The sequence below is a fragment of the Chinchilla lanigera genome, unplaced genomic scaffold (assembly GCF_000276665.1).
Source record: "Chinchilla lanigera isolate Chin_1 unplaced genomic scaffold, ChiLan1.0 scaffold00200, whole genome shotgun sequence".
In the NCBI taxonomy this organism is placed as follows: Eukaryota; Metazoa; Chordata; class Mammalia; order Rodentia; family Chinchillidae; genus Chinchilla; species Chinchilla lanigera.
Window position 1 is genome coordinate 119,999 of NW_004955601.1, and position 23,165 is coordinate 143,163.

The 23,165-nt window shown below is 36.5% G+C and overlaps 1 protein-coding gene across 1 annotated transcript in view; it reads left to right on the top strand.

The window, feature by feature from the left end:
* Window positions 1–23,165, top strand: part of Sytl5 (synaptotagmin-like 5) — a 133,552-nt gene that overhangs the window by 43,352 nt on the left and 67,035 nt on the right. The window contains exons 3-4 of the mRNA XM_005414815.2: window positions 3,401–3,610; window positions 22,867–22,982. Coding sequence (XP_005414872.1) covers window positions 3,401–3,610; window positions 22,867–22,982 — 326 coding nt within the window. The remainder of the gene's footprint in view (window positions 1–3,400; window positions 3,611–22,866; window positions 22,983–23,165) is intronic.

A 23,165-nucleotide genomic window follows, 5' to 3' on the forward strand; every position in this document is an offset into this window, starting at 1 on the left:
GCTCATCTCCCATCTTATTGGTCTCTTTTTGCTTCCTCTGCTTTAATTCCCCTTGGTACTATTTCTCCAATTATACAGCTTCTTCTCTCAGGTTTACCTGCACTGCACCTTGGGTTGAGTGTGTGCTACAAAGCTCATGTGTTGGAAACTTAAAGCCCAATGTAAGTGTTTGGAGGAGAGAGCTAATGGGAGGTGCTTAGTTCATGAGGGCTCTCACCTCACAAATGGATTGGTGCTTTTATTGTAGGAGTGGGTTGATTATGATAGCAGTTGAGATCCCTTCTACTCTTGTGTTTACTCTTACCCTTCCTCCTCGGATGACACAGGAAGAGATCTTTCACCAGATGCCAGCCCCTTGATCTTGGTCTGCTCTGCCTCGAGAATACTAAGAAGTAAATTTTTGTTGTATGTGAATCAGCCAACCTGACGTATTCTCCTATAACTGCACAAAGCAGAATGAGAAATCCTTTCACTGCCCTTCCTCTGCCACAAAAGTGTCTGGAAAGGGCTGTGCCCACTCAGCATGGACTCTCCTACATGTGATTGAATTAGGTCAGTTTGTGAGAGAGGTGTGAAAAATAAGTAAGCTGTTTAATTCTTGACCAGCATATTGAATTCCTCTCAGCTTTCCTCACATATGTGACATAGGTCCCAAAATATTTAGGGTAATAACAGCAGTTGCTTTAGGAATTGCTCAACTAATATGTTTAAGCTTTTTTGGTGCTTTGCTGTGATTTGATGTACACTGGGTCCCAAGTCCATTTAGACTGTAACTGTGAACTGGGTAAAATCTGATTGCTAGGGGCTGGGGATGTGACTCAGTGGTAGAGCTACTGATTTGCATGCACAAAGACCTGGGTTTGATCCCCAGCACCACAAGAAATCTAATTGCTAAATAAAATCTTGTCAGGTAGAGTATGAAGAAAAGCACAACACAAATAGTTCACTAATTTATAGCCTTTATTTCTCCAAGATAATTTAGTTTAAGAAGCTTCTTTCTGCATGGTTAAACTTCAAACACTTGGTCATAGATTCTTCCAGCAAAAAATTTGCCTCAAGCATATCCCAGAGTCCTCCATTTTCTCAGTACATTATTCCGTGGCTCACCAACCTACTCAGAAATCGCAGTTACATAGGATTGCTCTCTTTATCCTACTCATTTTGATTACTTTGTTTGTTTATCAGTACTGCATGACTCCTTGTAGATTTTGTTCTATTTCCCTTGTGCCTCAAGGTTTTCAAACAGCTGTTGTGATACTAAAAATAATGCAGTGAGGTCTTCAAGTAGGAACTTCTCCCACTTATTTTAAATTCTATATTTTACAAGTTTCAAAAAATAAATTTTGTAGGGCTCTCCATTTTTTGAATTTTATGAACCAGGTTCTTGTTCTGTTTGAGATCATAATATTTTGTAAATTCTATATCAGGAATAGGAAAACATCTGCCATGGATTCTTGCAATTTGTGTTTAGATGGACAAGAGAATGAAAGCTTATGTGTGTTTTGTATCACTGTCTTCTGTAACAGATAAATTACTGTGTACCATTTGTACCCTTCTGGACTAATTTGGAGCATACTGGGAACCCTTAGTAGTTGTCCTGCTTTTATTCATTTTTCTGTCTGAATACCAGAATTCCTAACATACACTAGGTAGGCATTCAGTCAATGCTTGTTGGTTGAATGAATGAGAACATCAGACAAAGTTTTGGAATCTTTGGTTTTCATTACTAAAATTCTCCATTTGTGACTCGCTCATTAGGCAGGCACTTAGAAGACCTGATTCACAATTCCATGTGTACTGCTTACTATATTTTTAAATGTTTTATTATTTTTACATGTGTGAATTATTAATGGGTTAAGTGTGATATATCAACACATGTATACTATGGCTGCAATAATGAGAGATTCATAATACCTCAAAGGCTGAAAGGGTTGAAAGAAATAATAAATAACTTCAAATATTCAAGTGTTTTATAACCTAGCACAGAATTAGAACCTGGACAGTCCATACAAGAAATACAGCTGTGTTCCTGGTTTTGGGAAGATGATAATCTGGTTGGGCCTGACAAAACTTAGTGTTATAAATATAAAAGGAGATGGTATGAAATATGTGGGATAAATCTTGATTCATTTGAAAAATCAGACAGTACAAATATTATGTTGACAAAGGGATTGGTCAAGGACATAAAGGAGCATGTTTGTGGAGCATTATAGTGGGACTTAACCCATCTTCCAAAGCAATGTTCTGCAAATTTGGCAGAACGTTAGAATAAGTAGGGAACTTTATAAATAACATTGCACAGGCCGCATCCCAAACCAGTGATAACAGACTCTATGGGTGTGAGAAGCGGCCATCAATACTTTTTACAATCTTTCCAATTAATCACAATGAAAGCTAGGTTTAAGAATAAATATTCCAAAGCCATGCTTCTCAAACTCTAATCACCTGGACATTTTTTGAAATGTGAATATGTGAGATTAAAAAGCAGATTCTGATCTGATATGATCTGAAATATGTCTGAAATGGGGCCTGAGATTTTACATACCTAACAAGCTCCCAGGTAACTAATTAATGCTGCCAGCAAAAGAGCTACAGTTCTGAACAGCAGATTTCTGAAGGATATGTACATAGGTCACATATCAAGTAGTGTGATGAGCACTGTGTACCAAGCACTATGCTGAGAGCTATTCTTCTATCATCTCATTTACTCTTAAAAACAAACATATAAGGCTATTATTAGTCCCATTTTAGAAATAAAGAGACAGGTTAAGCAGAGAAATCATTGCTAATGTTGGACAGTACTTTCAAGATTGAGCATAGACTCAGACATATCTGAAATCAAAAGCCATAGGTCAATGGAAATTGCTAGAAACTCTCAAATGCTAAGTAGAAGGGTTTAGATCTGAGGAGGTAGGCATGATCTTTACAGGCATAATTTTCATCAGATCACTGCAAGGAAAGTACCCATTGCACTGTTGTGTCATGTACCATACCACGCAGATAAAGAACATGGTACCAGGCATGCTCAGAGATGGTGAAGCTTTTAGAGCTTTCAGTGATACAGACAGCCCACTGTGGCACACATGGCACAGGTCTGCCACCAGTGCTACACTGAGGCCGTTCTCCAGCACAACAAGGTCAAAGATGCCTTAGATAATGTAGAGTGTGAATAAGTATTGAGAGAAAAACACTGCTAGTGGAGGATGTCAAAAGCAAAACACCAATGTATCTTTCAACTGCCAATACCAAAAGATAGTTGATTCTGGAGGTAGAAATTGTATTTCTAGAAAGTATTTGGCTCTGGTTCCTTGTTTCAGATATTCTTCTAAATGAAAGTAAGTCAGATAGAGCCCCACTTCTCTGTGGTTTTTAACTTGAGTTTGTTTTTGTCTCTTTCCAGAAAGCTGAAAAATGAACTGTTAGAAGCAAAACGTAAAAGTGGGAAGACCCAGCAGGAGACCAGCCGAGTCTGTGTTCACTGCCAGAGAGAACTGGGCCTAATCTTTGACCGAGGAGACCCGTGCCCCGCCTGCTCACTGAGGGTGTGCAGTGAGTGTCGGGTCGTGAGCCCGGATGGCACCTGGAAGTGCGTTGTGTGTGCCAAAGTCGCGTGAGTTTTTGGCCCTCTTGTGGAGATTTGATGGGTGAAGGGATTCATGTAGGGAAAAGAAAAACATAGCATTTTTAATTTAGGGAAAAAGAGTACAGTTGAAGTACAACCCAACCACAGGTTCAGCAATGCCTTAGCAGGTGTCTGAGGTGTGCTTGTGCATATGTGAATCCGTGTGCATGTGTGCATGTGTGTGTGTGTGAGAGAGAGACAGGGTGAGAGAGAGACAGAGAGAGACAGACAGAGAACAATTGTTTCAAAGGAGAAAACAGTCTCAGTCCACATGGCTTCACTGAAAGCACAGACAATTCCCCTGAGATTTTCTCTTACACTTCAGAGTGACTGGCAAGATGACTGTCAAATGCTCAGCCTGTTCGTCACATCACTTCAAACACAGCTGAAGTACTTCCTCAATTTCTTCTCTTCAAACCCACCTTTCCCTGAGAAAGGGCACATGGAGAGAACCTTCCCACTTGCCACTGCGTTTAGGCTGTGGGTGTGCAAGGGGCAGGGATTTCAGTCTGCTAACTTGAGTGTAAGTGAAAACCATTCTTTTCCAATATAACCTAGGGTCTAATCCTGATGTAGCCTTTGTTGCTGCTGGGGCCTACCAAACTCCAGTCCTCTGGAGCAATCTCCTGTGAATCAACTGATATATTTCTCTTCCCAATGTCTCTGTCCACCATTCAGGAAGGGGCCTCATAATATGATTCCAAGGCAACTCAGTGTTGAGCTGTCTTTGCTTTGGTTGAGGTAGGAAATGTTGGCATTACTACAGCTTGTTTAATTTCGTTTAGCTCAGTTTGTCTTTTCCCTTAACTAACTTATCCTGTCACAGGCATTAAGAGGCCATCTTGGGAAGAAAAGTGAGTAAGCAGTGTGGTAATAGCCGTGACCTTCAATTGCCAACTTCTTTGAATAAGGAGTATTGTTCTGTTGAAGACTTGTATTTTCAGTAGCCTACATTATTTAGGAGGTAACTCTGAATATAACATTTCTCACTATTTTTCTACACTGAATTGAAATAAGCAGTTCTAAAGAAATGAGACACTTAATTTCTTTCATTGCTTACTTTGAATATAGTATTTTGATTTACTTAAGTGATCATTTTCAATTCTTTATTCCACATAAAAAGATGTATGTTAGTACTTTCTTCCCTTCAGTGGCCAATATCCTCTACCAGATCTGGAAGAAAGAACACCAGCTACATCTCTGGTACGTGCACTTCACAACAACCTTTGACTGATTTAAAGCCTCCGTTACACATTTGGTGCACATCTGGTGCTAGCTCCCTGTGTTGCAGAGATCTTCTCCCACCTGCTGACCTGGCTTCTCTCTTTCTTAGTGGTGCTTTTATGAGAAGCAGCCTCTAATAGTAATTGTTTAATTTGTTCATCTTTCCCACATGACTAGTGAGACATTGTCAGGATCCTATGAAAGAAAATATTCCTTAGCCTGCAAATCATGGAAGTATTCTCCTATATGATCTTCAGTAATTGTTATTTTACTGCTAGACTTATAATCTACCTGCAAGTGAAAGTGACACCAGTATTTTAAACTCATGATGACTGAGAGTTTTCTACTTATCCTTTTAGTTCTGACTGTATTTGCTGTACATTTCAGATCTACCGCTTTGCTGCATTTCATTGCTCCATATTCTTTGCTACATTCCTGTGCCTCCAGTAGGTGTAATTCTTTCTGCATTCAAGGCGTCCCTTAGTGATGAGTGCCTTCAGTGGTTTTATTTAGTATGGCTTCATTTCATTCTTAATTTTCAGACATATTATCAATGGTTATTGCTTTAGTTTTAATTTAAATTAAATTTATTTTAGATGGTACATATAAACCTAACAATTGTACACATTAATAGGGTATCATGTAATATTTTGATACATATATATGAGGTAATGCTTAAATCTGTGTAATCATATCCATCTCCTCAAACAATTATCAGTTCTTTGTAATGAAATCATTCAACATACTTTCTTGTAACCTTTTGAAAACTAAAATAAATTGTTGTTTTCTAGATTCACTTTAATGTGCAGTAGCATCTCAGAACATCTGAGTTTCTTGTTCCCGTCAAGTTATAGCTTAGTGCCCACTGATCAATCTGTCCCACCATCACTCTCTACTACTCTTTCCAGCTTCTAGAAACTCTCAACTTTTCTAGACTCCAGTTATGAGTGAAATCATGTGGTAATTGCCTTTCTGCCTGGATTTTTTCACATCATAATCTCTAATTACATCCATGTTGTCACAAATGACAGGCTGTGACTCTTTTTATGGCTCAGTGGTATTCCAAGTTTCTATGTACTGCACTTTTCTCATGCACTCACCAGTCCATGAGTACTCTTGTTTCTGTTTCTTGGGTATTGTATATACTGCACCTTGGGAATGCAAAGACCTCTGCCACACAATTATTTCCTTTCTTTGGAGTATTTGCCCACTGGTGAGATAACTGGATCATATAATACCTCTGGTTTCTTTCTTTTCTTTTCTTTTCTTTTTTTTTTTTTTTTTTTTTTTTTTAAACCTGCACACCTTTTTCCCCAATAGCCACCGGTTATTGAATCTGGGGATTAAAGTTACTAACTTTCAGTCAGTTAAAGATTCCATTGGCTTCTCTTAGAGAAACTAGCTATTAGGATACTCTTGCCCCTTTGAAAGTAATATTTTTCTTGACTGTATTTTTTATTTTAAAGAGAATAAAACAAAATTTCAAAACAAGATGATAGGAGGGAAATTAGTTACTCAGTGTACAAGACATCAGCATTTAATTGTCCAAACGATATTAGCACAAACTCTTCTCCCCAATGAAACAAAGGAAATTAGTAGTATAACTACCCCAACTAATATATATATATATATATGTAAATTTTTTACTTTCACCTTCCTTCTTTTTTCCATTCCTCCATCCATGTTTCTCTTTCCTTTTGAAGTTTCCTCCCATTTTACAATATCTATTGTGCATTTTGGATCTTATTTACTCTTTCAGCTTCTTACACTAGGAAGACAATGCAATGTTTACACACATGTATCTGGTTTATTTCACTTATGATTATGCTCTTCAGTTGCATCAATTTACTTATAAAAGTCTCCAGTTTACCCTTCTTTATGGCTCAGTGATACTGCTTATATAAAAAGACCACATCTTTTTTTATCCATTCCTCAGTTAATGGGTTTTGGGTTGTTTCCAAGGCCCAGCTATTACAAATTGTGCTGCTATAATCAGGGCTGCACATATATCACTGTGGTATGATGCTTTTAATTCATCTGGGAAGATACCTAGCAGGGGAATAGCTGGATCAAATGAGATCTCCAATCCTAGTTTTTTAAGGAGTCTCCACTCTTATTTCCATAGTGGTTGCACCATCTACACTTGCACCAACAGTGCAGAAGGCTTCTTTCTCTTCACAGGCACTCAAGCATTTTTTATAGGTTGATTTCTTGATAACAGCCATTCTTTCCGGGGTGAGAAGGAATCTCAGTGTTATTTTAATTTGCGTCTCTCAAATGATCAGTGATGTTCAACATTTTTTCATATATTTATTTGCTCTTTGCACTTCTTGGTCTGAGCAGCATGTATTCATCTCCAATGCCTATTTTTGGATTGGGTCTTTGAATTTGGGAGGTCTGATTTTTTTTAGTTCTTTATACATTGTCAACATTAATCCTTTGTCTGATGAAAAGCTGGTAAACATTTTTCCCATATTATGGGTTGTATCTTCACTCTACTGATAGTTTCTCTTGCTATGCTTTTTAATAAGAAGAGATTGCAGTTGTTGATTCTTTGTGATCGAGGATTTATTCATAAAGTCTTTGCCTACACCAAGTTCTTCAAGAGTTCTACATATTCTATCGTCCAGCAGATTTAATATTCCTGTTTTAATATTTAGATCTTTGATCTATTTCAAATTTATTTTAGTGCATGATGAAAGATATGGGTCCCGTTTTTATCTTCAGCATGTGTGAGCCAGTATTTGCAGCACCATTAATTAAAGAGGCTATCATACTTCCAGTGAATGTGTTTGGCACCTTTTCAAAAATAAGATGGCTGAGTATATTTGGTGCTGTATCTGCATATTGTAGTCTGATTCACTGATCTTTGGATTTTTTTTGTCGGCATCATGCTGTTTCTATCACTATAGTTTTATAGTATAATTTCAAGTCAGGGATTGTGATGCCCCATGCCTTGTCTTTGTTGCTCAGAAATGCCTTTTCTATTCTGGGTCTCTTCTGGTTCCAAATGAATTTTAGGTTTGTTTTCTCTAATTCTGTGAGAAATGCTATGGGAATTTTGATGGTAATTGCATTAAATTTGTATACCAGTTTTGGAAGTATGGCCATTTTCACTATATTGGTTCTTTCTACCCAAGAGCAAGGGATATCTTTCCATTTTCTAATATCTACTTCAATCTTTTTCAGAATATTGTAGCTTTCAGTGTAAAGTTCTTTTACACCCTTTGTTAGATTCATTCCTAAGTATTTCATTTTTTGAATGTTATTGTGAAAGGTGTTATTTCCCTAATTTCTCTCTCAGTGAATTTGTTATTCACTGAGAATGAATGTGCAGGAAGGCTATTGATTTTTGAGTGTTGATTTTGTATCCAACTACCCTACTGAGTTTGTGTCTTGGTTACTTTTCCCTGGTTGCTGAAACAAAATATCTGACACCCCAAATTAAGGAAGGATAGGTTTATTTAGCTCCCAGTTTGTGGAGATTTCAGTCCATACTCAGCTGGCTCCGAGGCAGGATGGCACATGGCAGAGGGCAACCCTTCATCTCAGCAGAAGATAGTAAAACCAACAAAAGCAAAATGGAGGAGAGGCAGCTGGAAAAGCAAGCCTCTTTCTCTCCCTTACACTGTATGCAAACTATCCACCCCAGGGCAACTGTAGCACTCACATCCATAATTACAACATTGGAATCAATCATACCTTTAGAAGCCTGCCCCATGACTGCATGAGGCTTTAGGGGGGACATTCAGACACAAACCATAACAGTTTGTTCATTAAATCAAGCAGTGATTTAGTGGAGTTTTTGGGGTCTTCTATGTAGAATATCATGTCACCTGCAAATAATGATAATTTAACTTCTGCCTTTCCTTTCATTGTTCCTTTTATTTCTTTCTGTTGCCTAATTACTCTGGCTAAAGTTTCCAGGACTATGTTGAATAACAGTGGAGGCAGTTGACATCCTTGTCTTATTCCTGATTTTAGAGAGAAAGCTTTCAGTTCCTGTCCATTTAATGTGATGTTGTCTATTGGTTTTTCATAGATGGCTTTTATCAGATTGACATAAAGATCATCTATGCCAATTTTCTGTGGGGTTTTTATCACAAATGGGTGCTCATCTTTGTCAAAATCTTTTTCAGCATGTATTGAGATATTCATACAATTTTTGTCATTGGTTCTGTTAATATAGTGTATTACATTTATTAATTTATGTATGTTGAACCATCCCTTCATCCCTGGGATGAATCCCACTTGGTCATGGTGTATAACCTTCTTGATGATTTGCTGCATTCCATTTGCCAGTATCTTATTGAGTATTTTTGCACCTGTTTTCATTAGGGAGTCTGGCCTGTAATTCTCTTTCTTAGTTGGATCATTCTCCAATTTTGTTAGGGTAATGCTTGCTTCCAAGAATGAATTTGGGAGTATTGCTTCCTTTTCAATTTCATTAAAGAGTTTGAGAAGTGGTAGTGTTAAGTCTTCTCTAAATTTCTTGTGGAATTCAGCAGTGATTCCATCAGAGACTGAGCTTTTCTTTGTTCATAGATTTACATCTTGGATTTCATTGCTTGATATTGGTTTATTTAGGATTTTTACATCTTCTTGATTCAGCTTTGGCAATTCATATGTATCAAGGAATCTGTCCATTTTTTCTGCATTTTCCATCTTATTAGAATACAGGTTTTCAAAGTAGGTATAGATGATCTTCTGGATTTCTGTGGGTCTATTGTGACTTCACCCTCTTCATTCTTAATTGCATGAATTTGAGTCTTTTCTGTCCTTTTATTGATAATGTTGTCTTAGGGTTTGTCAATTTTATTTAATCTTTCAAGGAACCAATGCTTCAATCCATTGATTCTTTGTATTTGTTTTTACTCTCTAGTGCATTAATTTCTACTCTGATCTTTATAATTTCCTCCCTTGTATGAGCGTTTGATTTATCCTGCTGTTCTTTTCCTAAAGGTTTGAGGTTCACCATTAGACCATTTATTTGTACTTGTTCTGGTCTCCTGATATGGGTATTCACTGCTAAAATTTCCCTCTTAGGAATGCTTTCATTGTGTGCCATAAATTCTGGTATGTTGTATTGTCATTATCATTTAAACATAGAAACTCTCTAATTTCTTCTTCAATTTCATCTCTCACCCATTGGTTTTTCAAGATGGTGCTATGTAATTTCCATGTGTTTATGAAGTTCTTGTGGTTTCTTTTGCTATTGATTTCCAGTTTCATTACAATATGGTCTGATAATATGTATGGAATAATTTTAATTCCTTTGCATTTACTTAAGCATGTTCAATGAGTTAGTAGGTGGTCTATTGTGGAGAATGTTCCATGTGCCACTGAGAAGAATTTGTATTCTAATGTTGTAGGGTTGGTTGGACATTTTGTAGACATCTACTAAGTCCATTTGTTCAAAACTTTGGTTCAGTTCTATTATATCATTTTTTAATTTCTGTCTAATTGATCCATCTTTTTGTGACAGTGGGGTATGGAGTTCCCCCAATACAACTGTATTAGTGTTTATTTGATTTTTCATGCTTGTGAATTTTTCTTTTATAAAATTGGATGCACTGATATTTCTTGCATATATATTTATGATTGTTATCTCTTCTTCTTGGATTATTCCTTTAACAAAGGTATAGTGATCTTCTTTACCTCTCTTACTTGGTCTTGGCTTTAAATTCACTTTGTCTGCAAATGGAATAGCTACTTCTGCTTTTTTTCTGGGTTCCTGTCACATAGAGTATTGTTTTCCACCCTTTGATTTTCAGTGTATGAATTTTTTGAATTAAATGTGTTTCTTGTATGCAGCATATTATTGGATTTTACTTCTTGATCCATTCTGCCAGTCTGTGTCTTTTGATAGGTGAGTTGAGGCCATTAACATTGATGATTATATGATGTGTATTGACTTCTCCTTGTCAGGTTATTTTCCTGTTGTTGGCTCCCCCTTTTTTTCCTTCCCCCTGTTTAATTCTTTGCCTGGTCTGGTGTAACCCTTCCGTAGGGATTCATGAAGTTGTAGTCCTTGCTATCTATTTCTAGAAAGTCATTCAAAGCATTTCAGAGTGCTGGTTTGGTGGTCATAAATTTCCTCAGATGTTCATTATCATAGAAGTATCTTATTTCTCAATAAGTTTTGAAAGATAGTTTTGCAGGATATATCAACCGGGGTTGAAGTTTGTTTTCCTTTACAACTTGAAATACTTTACTCCAATCTCTCCTTAACTTGAGGATTTGTGCTGAGAAATCAGCTGTGATTCTGATGGGCTTTCCATTATAGCTACTTTGTTTCTTTTCTCTAACAGTTTTAAGATTCTATTCTTGTGTTTAATTTCTGGAATCTTGACTATGATATGCCTGGCTGTAGATTTTTTTTGATAATGGGTAATTGGAGTTCTATATGCATCACTTAGGTGTGTGTCAAATTTTTTCCCTATCAGGGAAATTTTCTGCCATGATATTCATGAACAGTTTTCTTTTATACCATTTGTGCTATCTCCTAAATTTTCATTGACTTCAATCAATCTTAAATTATTCTTATTTGCCTCATCTAGCAGCTTCTTTACTGATTTCACATGGTCCCTTGCTATTTTTAAGAAATCTTTCTTTTCATGTTCACTAACCACAAGCTTGTCTTCTATATCTGAGACCCTCTCCTCACACTGTCTTAATGTGCTGTGAATACTTTCAATGGAATTTTTATTCTCCTGGATATCTGCATAAACTTGCTCTATGGATTCCATTTCTTTCCTATGCTGAGCATTCATGCCTTCCATAATTTTCTTAAGCTCCTCTATTTTTTTTGTCTGTATCTGCTGTAGAGTCACTAAGCATGGTTTTCTTTGTGGACATCATCTCTGCAGTTATCTGAGAACTTATTTCTGATTTGATTTTCTTCTAGAGCCTCATTCAATTGCTTTGTTGTTACCACTTCAGAGAGACCAGGTGTGTGTCTTTCAAATTGTCTCACCTCATTGACGCCTGGGTTTGCCTTTGATTAAATGAATTCTGGGGCATCTTGTTTCAATGTCTTCTCATTTTCTTTTCTTTTTTTAGTTTAATTCCTGCTCTGTTGTTTGTAAATTGCCTATGGTGGGTTGCTTTATTGCCAATATTTAGAACCATTAGAAAATGACTCCTTTTCGAGTTATCTTCCAGGTGTAGCTGCTTTTTGGGTTTTGAGTCTATTGTAAGATCCTACATCTTCAATTTCTTGGGAATCAGAAGTCGCTGTTTGGCCCAGCCCCTGGTTCTTTGGCACTGTGCCACAGTATTTTCTGTGACCTTTAGTCAATCTTGGTCTTAGAATACGGAGAAAAACAGCTGTTAAGAAAAATTATGTCACATTTGGCTGTAGTGGTACCAATGACAGTAGCATAAAATACAGCCTAAAAAATGACAACCTGAGCTAACCATTACTTTGCCACCTTTAACTGTGAACTAGATTTGTGGTTATATAACAAAATCTAAAACAAACCAGAAAGTTGTATGCAGTATACAAGTCCTTAACATGTCAATCCTTCCCTCAGGGGTTAAAATTTAAAATTGGTTCGGGAGAAAATAGAGAAGTGGAAAAAGAGAAAGATTAGAAGTAAGGCTGGAGGACAAAGGGGCTTTATGCTAACTTTGTGAAACTGGTGCAGAAGACTGGATGGAGAGAGAGACGAAAAAGCTAAAAAGAAGAACAAAACAGAACCACAACCACAGAGAGACTAGAAACCACATACACACTCATATAATAACAAGATCAAATAATAAAGGAGAAAAAACAAAACAGAATATAAAAAAAACCAACTACAGCAAATACAAGAGAGAGAGGAAGAAAAAGTCTATTTCTAGGTTTGTCTCTGCTGACACTGGTGGACAGTGTGGGGAGACAGAATCCCAGTTTGTGTTGATTTATCCTAGCAAGTTAGCAGTAGGGTTTTTTCAGGGTAGTGAATATTCTCAGCAGGCCTGCACCTTCTGGCAGCCTGCAGCCCTTAGGGCACCTTGCATGGGCCTGAGCCCAGCTCGGAGCCACTAGATGGAGCCAGCAGACACTCTGAGTTCTAAGCACAACGGGCCCCTCTCCAAAATGGTTCCTGGTTAATGGCTGTCTAGAGAGGGATGACTGAGCCCTCTGCACTCACCACCAGTGAGTGCAGTCTTTCAGGTCCCCTGCTCTCCTCCACTGCTGTGTCTCTCTGTGGAAGCCTCTGGGGTTGCAAGCACTGACCATATGTCTGCAGGTCCGAATTGCTCCTCTCATGCAGTGAGTCCTGTCTCAGGGAGACAGTGCCACCAGCTGCCTGCTTCTTCTTCACTGAAGTTTCTCTCTTCACTCTCTCCATGGGCTTCAATTCATGCCTCAGATCCTTTCTTCGCCCAGAGGACCCACTTCCCTCCTTCTCTTCCTCACATTGCGTTATTTCATCTGGATGGTGCCTCTCAGAGAAGCTCTTTCTCTGCTGCTTACCACTCCACCATTTTGCCTCAATTCCTTTGATTATTTTAATATTTATCCCTTTTCTATTATGTTTCAGCAGTTAGTATAGAATGTCTCAATCCAATTCGTTTGTATTTATCCATTTTGGATTTCTAGAGCATATTGAACCCATGCCTTATTGTTATATGTGAACATTTCTTGGACAATTTCTTATCATCAGATATTCTTTATTCCTTTATAACTGTTCTTTTCTCTGGGTAGCCCAGATGTATGTCTTAGGTATATTTAACATCTTTTGTGTACTTCTCATTCTCCTTTCTTTTTTTTTTCTATCATTTTATATTGCTGAATTCAATTTCTATGTTTCTGCCTGGTCTATCTTCAAATTCATGAATTTTTTTTTTACTATGTCTAATTTGTCATCTCACAGTTGTATCTTTCAAGTTTGGGTATTTTCTTTTGTTTCTGTTGTACTTACTCTCTGTTTATCTCATTTTTTCTTATAAGTTTTCAGTAAATAATTTGTGGTTATTTTATAGTCTATGAAATACACTTTTATTATCTGAGTCCCTTTTGACATTGTTTATGTTGTTGGTTGTTTTTCTTAGCTTTGGTCTTACCTCTCTTCCTATATACTTGGTAGCATTTGACTAGTGATCAAAGTATATGAAAAATAGTAACACTTAGTGAAACTTCAGTATCTACTGAGACTATACATTTTTGTTCTGGAAGGTAAATATGACAGGGTCATTGCCTATTCAGAAACACAGCAAGTGAGAAATTGAACAAATTTCAGAACTGGGCCCTCAGTTCCCATAATGCTTGATCTGTTTCTGGATCACAATTACTCTTAAAGAGTAGTCCTTCAGAGTATCATAATATACCTATTAGGTAAAAAAAAAAAAAAGACAATTAGTTTTGTATTTTCTAGATAATAGAAATAAGTCCACTAAGATTGAGAATGGTAGAGTTCGATGAGTATCAAAGTTTTTGAGTTTATTTCTTCACCTAACTCTTTTTCCAGCAGACTGTGCCAAGATGAGGTTTGGCTTTTCAGGACAATGAAAAAGAAAATGAAATTTTAACAAATAATTGATATTCCAACTGGAAAGCCTAATAAGCAATGGGAAACTTCTGAATAATGATTTCTCCAATTCTTTTGAAAGAATATTTTATTTGATCCTTAGTTTGTATTTTTTTCATTTTATTTCATTTATGTACAACTTTTTTTACCTTCTCAACCCTTGTTCACTCAGACAACAGCTTTAGTATGGAAGAAGATTTTCCTTTACTTAGCAATACAAATTGTTATTACTAAAGCATTCTATTCAGTAAAAGACACAAACTGCTTGTTTATGTATTTATTTATTACCATCAAGTCATCTACTAGTTAGGACACAGTAACTAAAGTTCTACTTCACTGAGACCTTCCTCCTAAATCTTATCAGGTTACCTTTAGGTTCTATTAATAATAAATTAATTTTTACTGAATGTGCGTGTGTTTTTCCCGTTAGATCTTTTATGGTATATATCTTACTTATTTATCTTATTTACTGTTTTTGTTCCTCCACTAGAATATAAGCTTCCTAAACATGAGAGCTGTGTTTTTATCTATATTATTCACTGATGTAGTTCTAGTGCCTAGAAGAATGCCTATAGAGATACTCAATGAATATTTGTTAAATGCATAGATAGGTGCATGGATGAACAAGAAAACTACCTAATGAAGAGATGAAAAGATGAATAAATGGATCCTACATAAAGCATTTTAGACTTGAGCTAGTCAAACAAATGTAAAACAAATCCAGGGTTGTTTATTCAGTTAGGACCACGGAGCTTTAAAAAAATGGTTATTTTTTAATAACCATTTAATGGCCAAATGCATTGCCCTCTGAACAAAGTAAATTTCCAGCCACTGCAGAAAAATATAAGACAGATTATTGTCAGAAGGTATAAGAATAAATAATAACAAATTGAAAATTCTATGTTTTCCTTGGCCATGTTAATGTATTAATACAGAACTTCTGAATCAGTTCTACTCCTTTTACTGGTGAAACAGTAACAATAAACCCAACCATCCACCTGTCCAATTGATCTATCCATGGACCTGTCCATCCATTCCTCCTATATGTTTACTGATAACCTACTGGTATACAAGTAACTAAGGACAAAAGGGTGAATAAACCATGGCCCAGCCTTAATCACTTCATAGTCTAAGACAGAAAATGAGTTCATTAAATTATTATTTAATGCAAAAAAGAAATTCTGTCTCAGCACATTGAAGTATACTTAGAAGAAAACAACTTTCAATGCATGATTCTTATAAGTCTGTAAAAACAAGAACTTATCCATTGTTAGATCCTTGTGCAATATCTGGAAATATACATCATGAAAGTTTAATTGAATATATCAAAATCCATGACCAATTTTCAATCTGAAAATCAGAGTGTGCTCCTTCTCTGATATTCAACTATTAGCCTGAATGATCGCAGAAACTAAAACTTTATGTCAATATTGAATGTATTCCACTTGCTATTCATGGAGTAGTTTTCAAAAAGGAGTATGAACAATATTTTATTGGCAGTGAACGCCCTTTGTTTGTTAAGAGAGAATATTACAGCCCCACTGACTGTCTCCATGTTTAATAGACCATGAAATTGAAATTCCCACCCTGACCTCTAGGAGATGAGATGAATCAGAAAGTGACTCATTTTCTAATCAATTGGAAGAACATCCTTTATTGTCATTTACCTTGGACTGGTTAAAAGCAAAGTAATTTTATTTCTGAAGCACTAAAATGATTATAGCAAGAAGACTAATGGAGGGAAGCTACCTGGTATAATGAACTGAGTGGTCCCTGGCATTCTATCTGATCTTTTAATTCTAACAAGTTAGTTACTGTGGGTCTAGTTTGAAAACTAATTCTATAGAAATAAGATGAAATGGAAATTGACACAGACTGTTAGTTCATTTTGCTGTCTTAATAAGATCTATAAAATTCCATATGATTATGCTAGCTGAGACAGTTGCTATCCAATACAAAATAAGTCATAATGAGTGTTCTTTCTAATTAGCATCCAAATGAACACAGAAGGACTCAAAAGATAAAAGTGTCATAAGAGGGAACCAAAAATGGAGTACCTCTAATATGGTTTGACGAGCTGATCTTATATTCATGTCATGTTGTAACATTTCATACTGCTGTCCTTATGAGTCTTTATTTAAAAACACTATTATTGTAATTATTAACACATGTAAATTGTACAAAGTAATGGGACCTACTGTGATATTTCCATACATGCATGCATTAACCATGTCCATCTACCCTTCTTCTACCCTCACTACCCCTTCCTCTCACGTAGAATACTTCCCAGTCCCTAGCAATCTAGTAATTTCTACTTTTAAGTCATGCACTTTTTATGTTACCACATATAAGAAGAAAACATTCACTCCTTGTTTTTCTGTCTGCCGTATAACATGAAGAAGGCCCTGATTTTTTTTTGATGAATTAGTAATGATTAGTGCAGTAAATGAGACATAACTGGAACAAATGAAATATGTCTGTCAAAAAAAGCTGGAGAAAAAATAGAGCCAGTGGCTCAAACGTACACAGAGAAAGCTCAAGAGATAAAAAAAAGTGCAATCCCCGACATCTGGAAAACAGTCCAACACGTATGAGTAGGTGTTGGTATTGTTGGGAGCTGTCACACATAGGTAGGCCACGATGTTTTGTTATGTAAAATCTCAGAGCCCCAGTATCCCACAAGATCTATAATCACAATGAAATGGGACAAAACAACACTTTATAATCTTGCTAAGAAGAGTAACTGTGTAAGCCATAAATTACCAAACACCCTCCTTTTTAGCTAATATTAATAATCTGCTGCTTCCTCACCAATAAACAACTTTAGCCTTGCTTTAGTTTCCACTCCTTCTAAATTAAATTTAGTGAGATGTAAGTCATAGAATTGTTCCTACTTCCTTATATCACTTATATAGTCCAGGAAAAATTCCCTGAACCCTTGAACTCTTCCTAAAATTACCTAACATATACTCCAATCCTATAGCAAATCCTTTCAAATGCCCTCCTACTGAGACTCCAGATGGCTCTTGTGGTTGTGTTTTCCTACATTGCAATGACCGAGATTCTCAATTTGTTCAGTCATAAGTGGGTTCCTAGTGATCTTTGGTCTGACGAATATTGAGAGCAGGTACAGAGCTATTTCAGAATCAGCCCATGGTTCAGCAAAATTTCATAATATAGCTACAATAGAGAGATTCATATGAAAATAATCCCATAAGGGCCTAGACTATTTTGAAGTATTGAAAAGATATTTTAAATGCCTTGACAAGCTATTTTGCATTACCTGTCAATTATATGAGTTCCAACCTTTTTTGACATGATTTGTTCACCGTGGAGATAGTACCTTAATATCTACATAAACTAGTTGTGCTGTTGCGGCTGCCTCAATATCCTGAATCAGTTTGAAACGTTTTTCTTTTATGGTCATTTTAACTTTGGGGAACAGTAAGAATTTTCATGGTGCCAGGTTCAGTGAATAAGCTGGATGAGGACAAACTATAATGTTTTTTTTTTCTTTTTATAAATCTGCCTTTTCATTGTATGGTGCTCTGAAGCAGCATTCACTATATTTTTTATCACACCTCATAAAAACACTCAGAATAGGGCTTCAGAACTGCTTCAGAAAGTGGTAAGCATTATGGGTTAAGTAACTTTGGAGCAAAGAGGAATATTTTGAGGGGAGTTAATAGCAATGTGTCTTTCACAGCAATATATTTTTTTAATTTAAGCATTTACCATATATATTTTGATCACACCTTGCAGTTAGTGTCTTTATAAATAACAGAAAGAAACTAGGATCTTAACATATCTAAAGAGCACATCTTATCTCGGATGTCTCTAGTAGTTAAAACTGAAGGAACAAAATGAAACTTTGAGTCACTACATTTTTTTTATAATAAGATTACTTATTTTCTCCCTGAAAACTAAAGATAACTTGGCCTCACTTTTATATAAGTTTCCACATGAAGGTTTGAAGTCCAGTAGTTTAATGTTGAATAAAATCAGGGATTAGCAAATCCTGAATGCTTAGTAATCTTTACTCACAAATATAAAGTATAATTCCCTGAAATTTTAGATGAACTCATTCTTCAAAATACAACTTAGAGAAATATAGAATCTATTTTTAGCTTTGAGTCTTTCAAACACCAGATCTTGTTTCTCTTCAGATCATATAAATCTTTTACCTTTTCAAATACCCAGTGAGATGGCAGACAGAGATATAAATTTTATAGTGGGTATCACTTTTTTTTTATCATTCTCACCACCTCTACGTTCCTTCTACTCTGCCCCCAACATACACACACACACACGCACACACACACCCGTGCACAATAGGCATATGAAATTTTATGCATTATTCAATATCCTTTGGCTTCCACAGGTTTTCAAAGCTTATCATCGCTTTCAAGTATGGGTTTTCTTCTGACGATGTTATGAAGTATAAACACTATGCACTTCCAGTATCCATCCTGTCTCCACCATAACATCTTTATAAGTTTGCACAAGTTATTTAACCCATGTGAACTTTAGTTTCCTTAACTGAAAACTCAGAATAATAATAGCTGCTTTAAAGACCTTACTAAGGGGCTGAGGATATAACTCAGCAGCATAAGCGCCTCCCTGGCAAGCGCAAGGTCCTGAGTCCGATTCCCAGTACCAAAAAAAAAAAAGATCTTACTAAGAGTTAGAGATGCCATATATATAAAATTATTAGGGCATTACTTGGTACCTGGTATGTACTCGGTATTAATTTACTCTTCTACTAAGTCTTCTATTGACCTACAGGACACAAGAAGGTGACAAAAACATAATTCCAAGAGACTGTTCTGGTGTTTCAGCTCTGAAATGACAAATGACTCAAGGGTATATCTGAGTTGAGCAAATACAAGGTATAGAGTCATTCACACAAAGATAGCAAGAGGTAGTGACTAACAATTCAGGGAAGATCTTATTTGTGTTAGGGGCTGGCGGCTCTAGGTGTATGTGTTAATGGTGATATGGAGGCTCAATTCCTGAGCCATGTAGACTGGGCGTATCCCACTTTCTTGTGTCACACATGAAACTGCTGTCAGTGTCTTAGTTATCTGATCCCATATCCTAAGGAGACAGACACACACACACACACACACACACACACACACACACATAGAAGCTAAGACCTTGCTGTGCAACTATTGGGTGGTTTTCAATCACTGAGCTGTATTCTTCTCCTTGTTCTTGATTCATTCTCTGTAAACTCTTTGCCTTATTGCAGAAGTTGACAGATTTTTATTAATAAAGCACTAAAGAGTAAATATTTTAGGTTTTGTGGGCCATCTCATCTATAACTACTCAAATTTGCAAGTATAACACACAAGCATCCAGAGACAATATCTAAATTGAGTATGACTCTTCCAATAATGCTTTATTTATATACAGTGTATTTTAAATCTCATATAATTTTCATGTATCATGAAATATTCTGTAGATTTTTCAGCCATTTAAAAATGGAAAAATCATTCAGAGCATGTGGACTATACAAAGGAATTGGGTGAATTTGGCTCATGGGCCATAGTGTGCCTACCTCTGCCTTGTGTTTCTGAATTTTCCGTATTTATCTTATAATGTGCACAAGTCTTTCCTGAGTTGACTATTGAAACAATTATATTTTTGTGTTTAATTATCATAGCAGTTTTCTACTGCTGTCTTAACAAATTATCCAAATTTAGCAGCTTAACACAAACATTATCTCATGATTCTGTAATTTGAAAATCTGAGCTGACTTGGCTTGTTTTTCTACTTCAGGTTTTATGAGGCTGATATCAAGGTACCAGCTGGTTGAGCATTTATAAAGAAGCTCTGCAAAGAGCCTATTCTGAAGTGCCTTATTGTATGCAGAATGCAGTTCCTTGTGGCTGTAGAGATGAGGTCCCCATTTCCGTGTCAGCTGTTAGCTGAGAGCTCCCCTTAGCTGCTGGAGACCTCTCTTTCTCCAATCCTTGCCAGTAGATCCCTACATCTCAGAGCCTTCTCAGAACATCAAGCCTTTCTCCTGTTTGCAGTCTGACTTTCCATTTTGCAGTGTCTCTTCTAGGCACTATTCAATGCTTGGTTTATAAAAGCTGGTACGATCGCTTTGGGCTCATGAGAATACTCTTAATATTATAAGGTTAACTAATTAGTAACCTAGTTCCATCTGCAAAATCTGATTACTTCAGTGCATAGATTAGTGTTTGATTTATAGTAATCTTGAGGTGACATCTTTAGAATACCACAATTACCACCTGAAATTCCAAACTAAGTACTGATATATATGTCTATAGGTCACTTAAGGGCACATTCAGAAATAATTTAACTTATTCAAGCTTTTGGTTTTGGTAAATTAGACCTTAGATTTGACAGAGTCTATAAGCATATTTTAAATTGTTAATTAGATCACGAAAAAGCTTATGCTTTTCAATAGGTGATCTAGCCACCTGGAAGTAAATCTGCAGTGAGCATGCTATGGTCTTACCTTTCAATGACTACCTTCTCCAAAGTTAATATTTTCACATTTTCTCAAGTATGGATCTGTATAGATAACTTGCTTTCATCTCCATTTGACTTCTACTTAATTCCTTTTTCTCAGTCACTGTAATAGTTGTTAATTCTCATCCTCCATGGTCCAGGTACATATGTCTTCTAAAAATTCCTCATCTCCATGTTACCCTGATTTATATCTTCATCATTTTCTCTCTTGCTTATTGCAATAACTTCCTACTTGACATTCTTCCTTCTGATTTCTCCCATCTCCATATATTTCTCCAGAGATTATATCTTCCAATTAACTTCAGAAAAACTGCCAGAGTTCTGCATTGGTTCCAGATTGACATTCCAACTCCTTAGCACGGTATTCAAGGATACTTATTACATGGCCCAAAACCTATCTTTCAACCTCATTTTCCACTATAAACTTCCACAAACCCTTTACCCCAGTCCCATGAGTCTATTTCTATTCTGAGAACATGACCTCTTTACTAAAAACATTTCTTCATTTTTAATTAGAAATATGTTTAGACTACCAAATGACATTTACAGTTGCTAAAATCCTTGTTGTAAGCACAGGTATTATAGGTCAAATTCCATGTAGTATAAGCCATTCCAGATATATTTACCGAGCACAGTGCGAGGTACCGTTCTGAGCAATAGTGCACAACAGAGGCAAGACTTCTGCCCTCATGCCACTGGTAGTAATGAGGATTGCGAAGATAGAAAAAGAAGGTAATCTGTTAAAGTGATGGGGGAGTAGTTGATCATTCACTTAAAAATATTCTTTGAGAGGGGCTGGGGATTTAGCTCAGCGGCAAAAGCGCCTGCCTGGCAAGCGCAAGGTCGTGAGATCGGTTCCCAGTACTGGAGAAAAACCGAAAAAAAAAAAAAAAAAAAAAAAAAAAAAATATTCTTTGAGAGCACAGTCTATGATAAGTTCCCTTGCAGAAATTAGGAGAAAAAAGGTGAATCAGACAGATATCAGCTCCCAAGGAGCTTACCACCCAATAGATATGAGAGAGTGTGGCCAGAAATCGGTCTAGAATGAAGTTTAAAATGCTATAGGTCAGTAGTGGAGAAACTATGGCACACATGTGTTAATTGTTTTCTTTTAAGACAAAGACGCGAAGGTATGAATTCAGGTTTCATCGCTGTGTTGGCACTTCTCGATAAATAAGTGGGTTTGGGGTTGCACTTTGGGCACTTATCTCTCAGACTCGCCATCACTGCTATAGGTCATACGAGAAGTACATACAGAGAAACTACAGCCATTGCAGGAGCGGGGGAGGCACGTGATTTCTTGTATCCATTGCAGCTAGCTCAGAAGATGCACAGGACCATTCAAAGATCCCATCTCAAGTTTAACATCTAATTTCTTGCAAAATCTAGGCAGATACTTCTGCCACCTCTATTTTAGATTCATCTGCTTCTCTCTTAGTCTTACCATTGCCCTAATTTTGGTCCTATTCCCTTTCTCCTGGACTACTATAATGATCAGTCAGTCTCTGTCTCTTTCTCTATTCCAACCCAGTGTTTATGTTACATCAAGGAATTTTTCAGGAACAGACTCTGACTGTGGACCCTGTATCATCCGGAACTTTCAGTTACTTCTAGTTGCTTGCAGTGAAGACCATCTACCCTCTAAGGCAGGGGTTGAGAAGTTACACCCTAGGCCAAACTAACTGGAATAGAGTGCTGGCTCTATTCCTTACCAGCAGTGTGATGTGAGGCTTGTCATTTGATTGCTGTAAGCTTCAGTTTCTCCATCCATAACGTGGGAATCATAATGTTCACACAAGATTGTTATGTAGATAAAACCAGACGCAGTATGAAGAACAATTAGCAGTTTCCTAGTAGATAGTATACAGTAAATTTGATGATCACCATAAAATAGTGTTAAATAACTGGCTATTATTTACTTAATTAGGAATTTTGAGAGTTGATAATGCAGCTCAATAATTGAATTTCAATACTCTCCCATTTTCCTTTGAGTAGGCAGCTAAGGATTATAACTGGTGAATGGTTTTATGAAGAAAAGGCAAAGCGTTTCAAGCAAGTCAATGTTCTGGGCACTGATGTTATCCGGCAGTCAATCTTAAGAAGAAGTCCAGGTAATTATTTGATTTCACAACTTTTCTAATCTTCATTTTGTCAGGCTAAATTACTCTCCTATGTTTTGTAGAAAATAAGTACAGTTGAATTTTCTGAAGTGTTTTGGTCATTTCACAACCTGATAGCATGAAATCTTAATCCATGATTCATACAAGAAAGAAGAGGTAAATGGAAAATAAAAT